The following is a 12343-nucleotide window of genomic DNA, read 5'->3' on the forward strand; positions in this document are numbered from 1 at the left end:
GTTGTGGCAGGCGCCGGTGGTCTCAGCTACTTGGGAGGCAGAGGCGGGAGACTCGCTTGAGCCCAGGAGTTGGAGGTTGCTGTGAGCTGTGATGAATAGCACTCTACCCAGGGGGATAGCTTGAGGCTCTGTCTCAAAAAAACAAAAACAAAAACATTAAAACGAATAAAGCATCCTACTATCTCACAAACTTTCCTACAATCCTAAGGTAGGCTCTTATAGTACTTTCATTTAGATACAGGTTCATAATGTCCGGTGTTAAGATACTGTTCAGAGACAAAACAGCAATATCAACAACAACAATAAATACAGCCCATAGCACTTAAATCAGAGCAACAGATTAAATAATATCTCCCTTTCCAAGGAAACAAAAGTAATCAACGTGCAAAACCCAGATTTTTTTTTTTTTAGAGTCTTCTTGGTTTCCCTTAATACAGTGCCATCACATCATAGCTCACAGCAACCTCAGACTCTTCGGCTTAAGCAATTCTTTTGCCACAGCCTCCCAAGTAGCTGGGAGTACAGGCATTTTTAAGAGACAAGGTCTGGCTCAAGCTGGTCTCAACCTGCCAGATCAGGCAAACCACCCACCCACCTAGGCCTCCTAGAATGCCACGATTATAGGTGCAAGCCACCAAGTAATGGCCCTGATTACAAGTGCGAGCTACCAAGTAATGGCCCTAGACCCAGTAGACTTTGGTGAGTCTCTAAAGGAATATGGAACCAACCCTTCTCAGGGAATCAGCAAATGTAAAAATATAGAGGAAGGAGAGATAAAATACAGGTTCCAGTGAGCCCTTTGCCCTCCTGGCCAAGCTACTCTACAGAGCACAATGGGGTCAATGAGGAGCTGGTTGGTTCTCACAGTAAACAGCCAGTGAGGCTGGTGCTTTTTATCGATGCAAAAAGAACTCAGACGCTTCCTGCTATTTAAACAAGGTCCATTTTTCTTTCAAAGAACAGGAAAAGCCACAAGAGATTCCCACAGCGCCAGCAATAAGCCTTCTACTCCTGTACTGGGAACGTAGGAGCCAGAATGAAGAAGGGAGGAAGAAGTAATAAGGTGTTATCCTGCTTTTTTCAATTCCTGTGCTCAGCTCCTACCTAGGAGCCTGTGATTTCCATATAGGCTTGCTTTACGCTTAAATTTCCTTTCATATTCAAACAATATACCTTTACCTACTGCTTTCATGTGTTCTAAGTCAGCTGTAAGTCCATATGCAATACTGTTTACAGATAACCAAAAAGGCATCTTCCGGTTCAAAGTACTCCTAAAACTCCTAACAGGCTGATACATCCTCCTTATCACCTGTCAAAGTTAACATTAAATGGAAAAACCAGACCTCAAAAACCAGAATCCAATTATCTCTTAGTAATAACAGGTGCATTCTTTTGAATGCTTAGCTTGAGTTTACTTCCATTATAGGCCATAAGACGAATACAATCAAGAAATCAAAGGCGGCTCGGCGCCTATAGCTCAACCGGCTAAGGCGCCAGCCACGTGCACCTAAGGTGGCGGTTCGAATCCCCAGCCCGGACCCGCCAAACAACAATGACGGCTGCAACTAAAAAATAGCCAGGCATTGTGGCGGGCGCCTGTGGTCCCAGCTACTTGGGAGGCGGAGGCAGGAGACTCGCTTGAGCCCAGGAGTTGGAGGTTGCTGTGAGCTGTAATGCCACGGCACTTTACCCAGGGGGACAGCTTGAGGCTCTGTCTCAAAAAAAAAAAAAAAAGAAATCAAAGGCGAGCTGCAGTGGTTCATGCCTGTAATCCTAGTACTTTGGGAAGCTGAGGTGGGTGGACTGCCTAAGCTCATGGGTTTGAGATCAGCCTGAGCTAGAGCAAGACCTCATCTCTAAAAATAGCTGGGCATTGTGGCAGGCACCTGTCATCCCAGCTACTTGGGAGGTTGAGGCAAAGAGAACTGTTTAAGCCCAAGAGTTTGAAGTTGCTGTGAGCTGTGACGCCACAGCACTCTACTGAGAGCGACAAAGTAAGACTCTGTCCAGACAAAAAAAGAAGATATTAGAGAATTTGGACAACCAAAACTAACACTGTAGCTTTAAGCTACCACTCCAGCTTGCTAGCAGGTATAATAAAAGAAAACAAGCCTATGAACCCTCTATGTTCAGTTTCCTTAAAAGTAAAGGAAAAGATGAAAACTAAAGGAAAGATGAAAACCTAGTTTCCTTTCAACTCTTGGCCTTGATCCGAGGGTGTCTGGGAATTCGCTAGCATACTGGCACAAAATGCACTATTTTTCCTCTTGTTATCATCCAGATCTCTAGTACTTCATGCTGGACACTGTTTATGCTACTTAAACTAGGCTTTCGGTGGCGACATTCTCATTCATTTCACTGGCAATGGCACAAGACAACTGTACTCATTCAACTTGGAGCCTTTCCTACCAAGATTCATTTCTACTTTTCTTTTTTTTCCTTAAGTGGCATTCCTTTCAGCTATAAGCACAAGTCGAAAAGCATTTATTTATCTTTCCATTCAAGTCACAAATTACTAGTATTCTCAACTATAAATTACTAATGGCAAAAGAGAAAATAAAAACCTTAAGAATACTGAATTTCAAATATCTAAAAGTGCCACATGGAATAGCTCCCTGGCTCTCCCCTTGACAAACCAGGAACATATTCCAAGAGAATAGAGAACTTACCCGGAATCCTGATGAAAGACCAGCCATTCTGAGGCCTGATGCTCCACAGTCCTCCAACTGGTTCTGGGAAGAACTGGGATTGCCGAGTTAGCCAGTCTGCAGCCAATTCAGGGGCCCCATTCAACAAACACTGCTTGGCTGCCAGACTCCCTCCTTCCTTCAGAACTCGTCGTTCATATTCTGCACTTCGGTCATTGCAATATGAGTCCAATGGCACTGCGGTAACCTACAGTGAAACATTCACATGAGATGGCTCTTACACTGTCCATATGTGCTAACCCCTTTGGGCACCTCAACTTTGACGAATATGGATAATTCTTAGGGTAATGGTTTCAAATATCCTGTTCTGACAAATTAAGTTGTCCCTGGCAGCTGATGCAGTGAGCTTTTCCCAGTGAAAGGTCAACATCTTCTAACATGAACCTGTAAACAAAATAAAGATCCAAAGAGAGCTATAAATCAAGATACTAGGTCAGCAATAATTCTGCTATACACATATACAGAGTGGCCATAAAGTTTGTGTGCAATTTAAAACTATACATTAACTTTTTGGCCACCTTGTATTATCTGACCACTCTGCCACCTCCTTTCATTAGTAAATATTATTCTTGGCAAAGTTCTATAGCCACACACATACAGTAATGACAGAAAGGGAGCTGGAGCTAGTTAGATATCATTAAGGAACTAAAGAGTATTGGTCTAGTGTATTTGAAGCTATCTTTAATGCTTTTTAGGCAAAACTCCAAAATAAATCAAGACTTCTTTCTCCTCTTCTCTGACCAAAGTGCTGACAAAACTAATGGAAAATAAGGAAAAGTTTCTTTGCAGTCTGTATGTCGGGAAAAGTAGAGTTGGGAGGGAAGCAATTGCCAAAGAGTAGCAGATAAATTTCCTGGTTAGAATTTTGCACAAATTCTTATCTTGACACAGGTACAACCCAATAACACTAAATGCCTTTCCTATGGATAAGGGGCTCCTGCAAACTCAGAAGCATAGGTTTTATTCTTATTCAGTTACCTGGATCTATTCCCACTCTAGTAAGTAGCTGTGTATTCAAATGGCTCTGAAATCAACTATTAAGAAGGCCATGGAAGATGAGGTAGACAAGGCTACCTTTTTGTTAAAATGTGGAGGCTGTGAATATCTGCCAAGCCTAGGTTGATAAAAATGCTAAAAGCCCATAACAAGTTGAGTATCCCTAATCCAAACATCCAAAATCCAAAATGCTCCAAAAATTTTTGAGTGCCTACATGACACTCTAAAGGAATGCTTATTGGGGCATTATGAAATTTGGATTTTTGGATAAGAGATACTCATCAGGTATCAGCAGTTGATTGCTTAGGAGTATACTAGAGCTAGACATAAGAGCTGAGATAAGAGAGATAGAACATAAAACATTGGTTGGACTTAGCAAGGAAGTTCAATTATTGCTTGGAAGTTAGGTACCCAGGAAACTCTAGCTTGCTATGTTTTAACTATTCTATTTTTACGTCAACCAATCTTTAGGGTGATAGGCTATCAAGTTTTAGTATACATAAGGGCCTCCTTTGAAGCAGATCAAAAGTACAAATCTTGATCCAGAAGGACTGAAGGAGGAGTCAATAGATATATGTGTATATATATATATATATATATTTTTTTTTTTTTTTGAGACAGAGCCTCAAGCTGTCCCCCTGGGCAGAGTGCCGTGGCATTACAGCTCACAGCAACCTCCAACTCCTGGGCTCAAGCGAGTCTCCTGCTCCGCCTCCCAAGTAGCTGGGACCACAGGCGCCCGCCACAACGCCCGGCTATTTTTTGGTTGCAGCCATCATTGTTGTTTGGCGGGTCCGGGCTGGGGATTCGAACCTGCCACCTTAGGTGTACGTGGCTGGCGCCTTAGCCGGTTGAGCTATAGGCGCCGAGCCTAGATATATATTTTTAACAAGCACCCCAGCATCTTTAGCCAAGCCTTGAAAATACTGCCTTAGAGAATACGAAAAGCCAGCTAGCTGACCAAGTGGCTGCAGGTGCCTTCCCTGAGTACAAGAGGGTACCAAGATCACAAGAAAGAGCACCATTTACCAATAACCAAGGAATAAATAAACTACTCTGGCTTGTACGTGAAGCTGAAGTAAGTTTACTAGGGAGCAGTGCCATCTATGGTCCAGATGGAAAACTACAGAGGGGCACAGCAAACTGGGCCTGGAGTTCAAAACCCACACAGTGTTCACCATAGAAATCAGTTTATACAGACAGTAGGAGAAGCTCATACCATCTTTGTTTTCCTGCTTTCAGCTTACTAATTTTTCCCACTGATGCTTGAGCACAGGAAAATAAACACTGAAAGACAATGTAGGTGGATAAAAATTGGGTCTCTTCTTGCTATGGCTTGTACTGGCAGTATTCCAGTAGGTCCTGGGCCAGAGTAGACATTTCCCATGTAGGAAATGTGCCCCAGATCCTTACAATTAATAGCAGCTGTATTGGCTCGGCACTCATAGCTCAATGGTTAGGGCACCAGCTACATACACTGGGGCTGGTGGGTTCAAACTTGGCCTGTGCCTGCTAAACAATGACAACTGCAACAAAAAAATAGCCAGTGATGTGGTGGGTGCCTGCAGTCCCAGCTACTTGGAAGGCTGAGGCAAGAAAATTATTTAAGCCCAAGAGTTTGAGGTTGCTGTGAGCTGTGATGCTATAGCACTCTACTGTGGGTGACATAGTGAGACTCTGTCTCAAAAAAAAAAAAAAAAAGCAGCTATACTTCTATGAAAACAGTTAAATAAGTAGTGCCATGGATTACAGAAGTATGACCAGGTCTATATACTGAAACAGCATGCATAATTTTGAAGGGTAAAGCATATTGTCTTTTCTTTTTTTTTTTTAATAGAGTATTATAGCATCATAGCTCACAGCAACTTCAAACTCTTAAGCTCAAGTGATCCTCTGAGTAGCTTGAGCCTCCTGAGTAGCTGGGACTACAGGAGCCCACCATAACATCCAGCTAGTTCTTAGTGACAGGGTCTTGCTCTTGCTCAGGCTGGTCTCAAATTCCTGACCTCAGCTTGGTGCCTGTGGCTCAGTGGCTAGGGTGCCAGACACATACACTGGAGCTTCGTAGGTTTGAACCCAGCCTAGAGCTGCCAAACAACAACAACTACAAGCAAAAAATAGCCAGGCATTGTAGCAGGCACCTGTAGTCCCAGTTACTTGGGAGGTTAAGGCAAGAGAATAGCTTAAGCCCAAGAATTTGAGGTTGCTACGAGCTGTGAAGCCACAGCACTCTACTGAGGGCAACATACTAAGACTTTGTCTCAAAAAAAAAAAAACCAGAACAAAAACTCCTGACCTCCAGCAATCCACCCATGTGTCTCGGCCTTCCAGAGTGCTAGGATTATAGGCGTGAGCTACCACCTCTGACCTCACATTAAGTCTTTTTTTTCTTTCTTTTTTTTTTAGAGACAGAGTCTCACTTTATTGCCCTCAGTAGAGTGCTGTTGCATCACAGCTCACAGCAACCTCCAACTCCTGGGCTTAAGTGATTCTCTTGACTCAGCCTCCTAAGCAGTTGGGACTACAGGTGCCTGCCAGAACGCCTGGCTATTTTTTTGTTGCAGTTTGGCCAGGCAGGGTTTCAACCTGCCACCCTTGGTATATAGGGCTGGTGCCCTACCCACTGAACCACAGACAGTATCTGCACATTAAGTCTTTTCTAATGGGACACTCACACTAGCCAATTTTATGCTCTTTAACTGCTTTGATTTGGGGGGAGGGGCGAGGGAAGAAAAGGACTTTGAGCCCAAATTCTCAAAGTGAAAAGTCAAAAACTGGAAACTCAACATGAAGGAATAAAGGGAGAACATGGACATAAAGAGCATGTTTTTTGGTTTTTGGGGTTTTTTGCCTAGGCCTCATTTCTAGGCACCCTTATAATTTATAAACAAAATAACTTTTCCAGTTATAAACTTTCACCTATTTTCCAATTTTCATTTTGCTAACATCCTTCCTAGTCCAGGGCTAAATAATGGTTCTTAGTGAAATATTTTTAAATGTTTTGATAAGCATTTCTGGCCAGGAGCCCTGGATTGAGATATATGCAAAAATCACAGAATGCCATGTTTTTAGTACATAAGCAGTATACTCATGAGGTCCAAAAGAGGGTAAAAAAGGTCCATGTCTATTTAGAATAAATCCTATTTTATGAGTCAGCTCTATCCTAGATAGTCTCCACTCATTCTGCTAACTCCATGTGGCTTTCCTGATTGCTTTTAAAAGCAGAGGGAGATGAAGCATGACATACTGTTTTTTCCTCCCCACAGATGGAAATGCATACTACCTCTAGTCCCACATGAGCTAGTCCACTTCTTGCTTCATTAACCTCAGAAACCTCAGGACTTTCAAGGGTTGCCTCCTCAAATATTCAGTATGTTCCTCTGGAGGACATGTATTTTCCTGCTCTAGCTCTAAGAAGCATAACCGCTCTAAGCGCTGCAGTATGTTGATAAAATGAATTCCCAGGATCTTAGTTTATTAACTCTGTAGAATTATTTCCTTAGCCAATGATAAAACAACTCCTATAATTCTTTCCTGCTACTAAGGAAGTTCTTTTTAAATTGACCCTAAAATTTTTATAGCATGTGCCTGGGAAATGAATTTGTGTTAACTTAAGGCTATGATCAAGGGTTCAAAAGAAATCAGTTTCTCTCTACCACAGATGGGTTAGAAATCCGTATAAGGTAATTAAGGTTATCTCATGAAATGCTGCCTTATTTACTACTGATCCGAATCGCCAGGACTCTGAATGGTGAAAGCTGGGTATATGTGTATGAAATACTGAGACACATTTAAAACGTTTCTTCAGCCCTCATAGTCAAGGGGTAATTAGTCCCATTTTCAGGTTTAACACATGCTATAAGAAACTTGAACAAATATGAAGAGAGGAGAAGAGTTAGAAAGGGGGGGATGTGGGAGAAGGCTTTCAGGCAATAAAAGCTTTTTAGTAATCCTTCCTGCCACCACACATTTACAGCTATTATAGTTCAAAACATTTACCATTCTTTAGGAAAAGAGCAGCATCAAAGATGGTAACTTAGATTTCTGGCTCCAATGAAATAAATACCAAAGTAGTACAGCTGGGGCATGCACATGTGACAGAGTGAGAGTGTTGTTTTTTTTTTTAAAGACAGAGTCTTACTATGTCGCCCTCAGTAGAGTATTGTGGCGTCACAACTCACAGTAACCTCAAACTCTTGGGCTTAAGCGATTCTCTTCCCTTAGCCTCCCAAGTAGCTGGGACTACAGGTGCCTGCCACAATGCCCAGCATATTTTTTTTCCTTAGTTGTCACTGTTGTTTAGCAGGCCCAGGCCAGGTTTGAACCCACCAGCCCCGCTGTACGTGGCAGGCACCCTAACCACAGGGTGACAGGTGCCATGCCAGGGGCCTGTTCATGAAAGTAGATGGCATTAGAGATCTGGGGAGCTCTGAGTGATAACAAGTGAAAAATTTTTATGTCAATAAATGCCATTATAGGCCAAAATAGTTTACTTTTATTGGCTCTACAAAACATTGGAACAGGAAAAGTGAAAAAGACTACGTATATTGCTCTCAAAAATCTAACTTCCTCTTATTAGGCCTTTTGTTATACACCAATCAGACTAAGAGAACAAAACCAACCATGCTACCCTGAAGACTGAAGCCTGTTTTCTATGGAAGAACTAGGCTTCAGATGCTTCCTAGAAAAAGTGATTTCCTGGGGCATGGTGGCTCATGCCTGTTGTCCCAGCGCTGTGGGAGGCCTGTGGGAAGCCGAGGCAGGTGATTCGAGACCAGCTGAAGGCCAGGCTGAGGCAGAGTGAGCCAGATTGAGACCCTGTCTCTACAACAACAACAAAACAATAGCCGGACCTTGTGATCCTAGCTACATGGGGGGCAAGAGAACACTACAGGAGGAAGAAGTAAAAAAAAAAAAACAGAAAAAGTGATTTTCCGCATAAACTTAAGTTTCTAAAACCAAGAATATTTTAGAATACTAGGATACATACAAAAATCTAAATACCTCTGGATAGTTAATATAAACTAAACAAAGTCAATGGCTATAAGAGAATTATGTTCACAGCTTGGTGCCTGTAGCTCAGTGGCTAAAGCACCAGCCATATACACCAGAGTTGGCGGGTTTGAATCCAGCCCAGGCCTGCCAAACAACGACAACTACAACCAAAAATAGCTGGGCATTGTGGCAGGCGCCTATAGTCCCAGCTTCTTGGGAGGCTGAGGCAAGATAATTGCTTAAGCCCAAGAATTTGAGGTTGCTGTGAGCTGTGATGCCATGGCCCTCTACCCAGGGCAACAGCTTGAGACTCTGCCTCAAAAAAAAAAAAAAATAGAATTACATTCATATAGCACTGGACCTACAGAAAGAAAGCTAGGTATACAGGAGTCAATACTTCATTTCCATTCATCATCTTTCCTTGTATCTCCTATCAGATTCCATCTTTTGATAATAAAGGATGCAAACTGATAAAAATAAATGATAGAAAATTATTTACAAGAAAGACTAAAACGGTACTTTCTTCTTTAAAACCACGAAACAGGCTCACCGCCTGTGGCTCAAGTGGCTAAGGCGCCAGCCACGTACACCTAAGGTGGCAGGTTCCAAACCAGCCTGGGCCCACCAAAAAAACAACAATGACGGCTGCAACCAAAAAACAGCCGGGTGTTGTGGTGGGTGCCTGAGGTCCCAGCTACTTGGGAGGCTGAGGCAGGAAACTTGCTTGAGTCCAGGAGTTGGAGGTTGCTGTGAGCTGTGATGTCATAGCACTCTACCCAGGGGGACAGCTTGAGGCTCTGTCTCAAAAAAAACAAAAACAAAAACAAACCAAAAAACCCCCAGGAAACAGTAGACTTGCTACGATGAGTGGAGAAATTAGATAAAAACAAAGAAGGATAAAAAATGTCAAACTCTTACAGCTCCCTCTAAAAGCTGCTGCTTGGAGCAAAATGAAACAACAAGCTGGGAAGACAGAAATTCATTATTTGCTCTGACCACAGAATATGCCCACATCTTTTTTCTTTTTTTTCTTTTTTTAACTGTTGGGGATTCATTGAGGGTATAAAGAACCAGGATACACTGACTGCATTTGTTAGGTGAATTCCCTCTTACAACTGTGTCCTGCCCCCAAGATGTGTGTCACACACCTTGACCCCCACCCTCTCCCTCCTTCCCTCTGCCCACTCCCCCCCATGTTTTTTCTGCCACTCTCCCTTCACATACTTCTTCATGGATGCAACAAAACATCTTTTGCCTGGCTTTGATCAACAAAGATGGGAAATAATCGGAAGATGTAAGCAAAATAAACAACTCCAACATGTTAATGGTGGATAGTGATGCCTGTAGCAATTGCAAGAGTACTCTGTTTTGATAAACAAGGTATTAGGAAAGATCCAGACAGCTGCTCAAAATAACAACTGAAAGAGAAAATAGTCACAAGTCTATAAATAAGAGTACAACTGCCCATAGTTTATTTTCAGATAGAATAGGCTTGTAAACTATAGTCCATGCAAGGCTGCTTAGGAAAATGAGAAAACACCAGACTGAGAAGTTTTCTGATGCTGTAGTGTTGTGCTTCCTTTGGTTATTTAGAGACTGTACTGAGGTGATAAGGCCAGATCAAATCACTCCTCCTTAATATGGCCCCTTCCTATGAAACTCCTCAAAAACCTCAATGCAGGTGAATAATCTACCTGCCAGAGGGATTATTCTCATCATAGTTGAGAGCCACTGATATCCCCCATACAACTACTCTCAAATCAATAATTCTGAGTTAGAAAGTACAAGCTTTAGAAGGCCAAAACCAGGGATGCTCTGTTTTGAATACTAATATTGATATGTTTCTTAAAGTTCAGCTTAAAATAGTTCTGTTTAAGAAATGAATCCCCTGAAAATTGGTGTATTTATTCCAGGTTCCATCTATTTTGTCTCTTCCCTTCTGTAGCACTTACTCGTGGACTGGCCACACACAAAAAAGATGGCAGCTCAGTGAGCAGACAGCAATGAAGCGAGGAGGTAGCTGATCTCCGCTGATGGATGACCTGGTCTGAGTAGCCACTCACTGCTTTACAGTGGCTGCTGAAAACAAGAGACTACAAAATAAAAAAGCAAATTAGTGACAATCACAATTATGTTTAATGTAAACAAAATGAAAAACTGCTACATATTAAATATCTAACTCCTAGTGAATATTATTAATTATAATATACAATGAACTAATCAGAACCAAGCATATATAACAGTCAATGCCATGTTAATTTCAAACTGTGGTTTATCTTAAGCAGCTATCATTTCTGGGATTACAGTGAGCCTTTGCACCTGGCCAGGACACAGTATTTTATATTGGAGACACAGGAGTTCTTCCTGTAGTATGCTATACATTTTATCTTTGATAAACTGTGGTTTATCTTAAGCAGCTATCATTTCTTTTTCTGAAAGAGATAGTGCCAATCATTAATTGGCAGAGTAAAACTTCATTAGACAAAGTACTACGTGTAAACGTGGGGGGAAATTTGGTTCATCTGTTATACTATGGATGCAAACTCACATCTTGAGTTATAAACAATGCAGACCAACACTATTTCCTTCTCAAGTTTTTATTTTTTCGGTTTTTTTTTTTGAGACAGAGTCTCGCTATGTGGCCCTTGGTAGAGTGCTGTAGCATCACAGCTCAGAGCAACCTCAAACTCTTGGGCTTAAGCAATTGTCTTGCCTCAGTCTCCCAAGTAGATGGGGCTACAGGCACCTGCCACAACGCCCAGCTATTTTTTGGTTGCAGTTGACACTGTTGTTTATCAAGCATGGGCCAGGTTGGAACCTGCCAGCCCCAGTATATATGGCTGGCACCCTAACTACTGAGCTACAGGCACGGAGCCCTAAAGTTTTCTTTAAAGCAGTTAAGTATCACATGTTCCAACATAGTGTAATACAGGTCTTTTGGGGTGGTTGTCTTATATATTTATTCCAGGACATCAATACAAGTGGTCAGAAACAGAAAATAATATCTTTTTAGTTCCTCTGACAATCACTCAGAAATATAAATTATTGGTTTGGTGACTATAGCTCAATGGTTAGGGCACTGGTCACATACACAGGGGCTGGCAGGTTTGAACCTGGCCTGTGCCTGCTAAACAACGACAACTACAACAAAAAAATAACCGGGTATTGTGGTGGGCACCTGTAGCCCCAGCTACTTAGGAGGCTGAGGCAAGAGAATTGCTTAAGCCCAAGATTTGAGGTTACTGTGAGTTGTGATGCCACAGCACTCTACCGAGGGTGACACAGTGAGATTTTGTCCTCTCCCCTAAAAAACGAAATATAAATCATTTGTACTACTGTGTCAAAAAATATTTTAAACTTCACAGCTCATGTTAAGTTTCAGATTACAGTCTTTCATACGAAAGATTTTAAGTAAGAAATGTTCATGGCTCGGCGCTTGTGGCTCAAGTGGCTAAGGTGCCAGCCACATACACCTAAGGTGGTGGGTTCGAATCCAGCCCAGGCCCGCCAAAACAACAATGACAGCTGCAACCAAAAAACAGCCGGAAGTTGTGGCGGGCGCCTGTGGTCCCAGCTACTTGGGAGGCTGAGGCAGGAGACTGGCTTGAGCCCAGGAGTTGGAGGTTGCTGTGAGCTGTGATGCC

At 42.3% G+C, this 12343-nt stretch overlaps 1 protein-coding gene across 2 annotated transcripts in view; it reads right to left on the reverse strand.

Moving 5' to 3' along the window:
* INO80 (INO80 complex subunit) overlaps positions 1-12343 on the reverse strand; it is a 148807-nt gene that overhangs the window by 64946 nt on the left and 71518 nt on the right. For both annotated transcript variants that reach the window (XM_023514274.1, XM_003791734.3), the window contains 2 exons: positions 10652-10792; positions 2670-2895 (listed from right to left, as the gene is read on the reverse strand). In XM_023514274.1, coding sequence (XP_023370042.1) covers positions 2670-2895; positions 10652-10792 — 367 coding nt within the window. The remainder of the gene's footprint in view (positions 1-2669; positions 2896-10651; positions 10793-12343) is intronic.

This window comes from Otolemur garnettii, unplaced genomic scaffold (assembly GCF_000181295.1).
Source record: "Otolemur garnettii isolate 467f Iridium unplaced genomic scaffold, OtoGar3 scaffold00050, whole genome shotgun sequence".
NCBI lineage: Eukaryota > Metazoa > Chordata > Mammalia > Primates > Galagidae > Otolemur > Otolemur garnettii.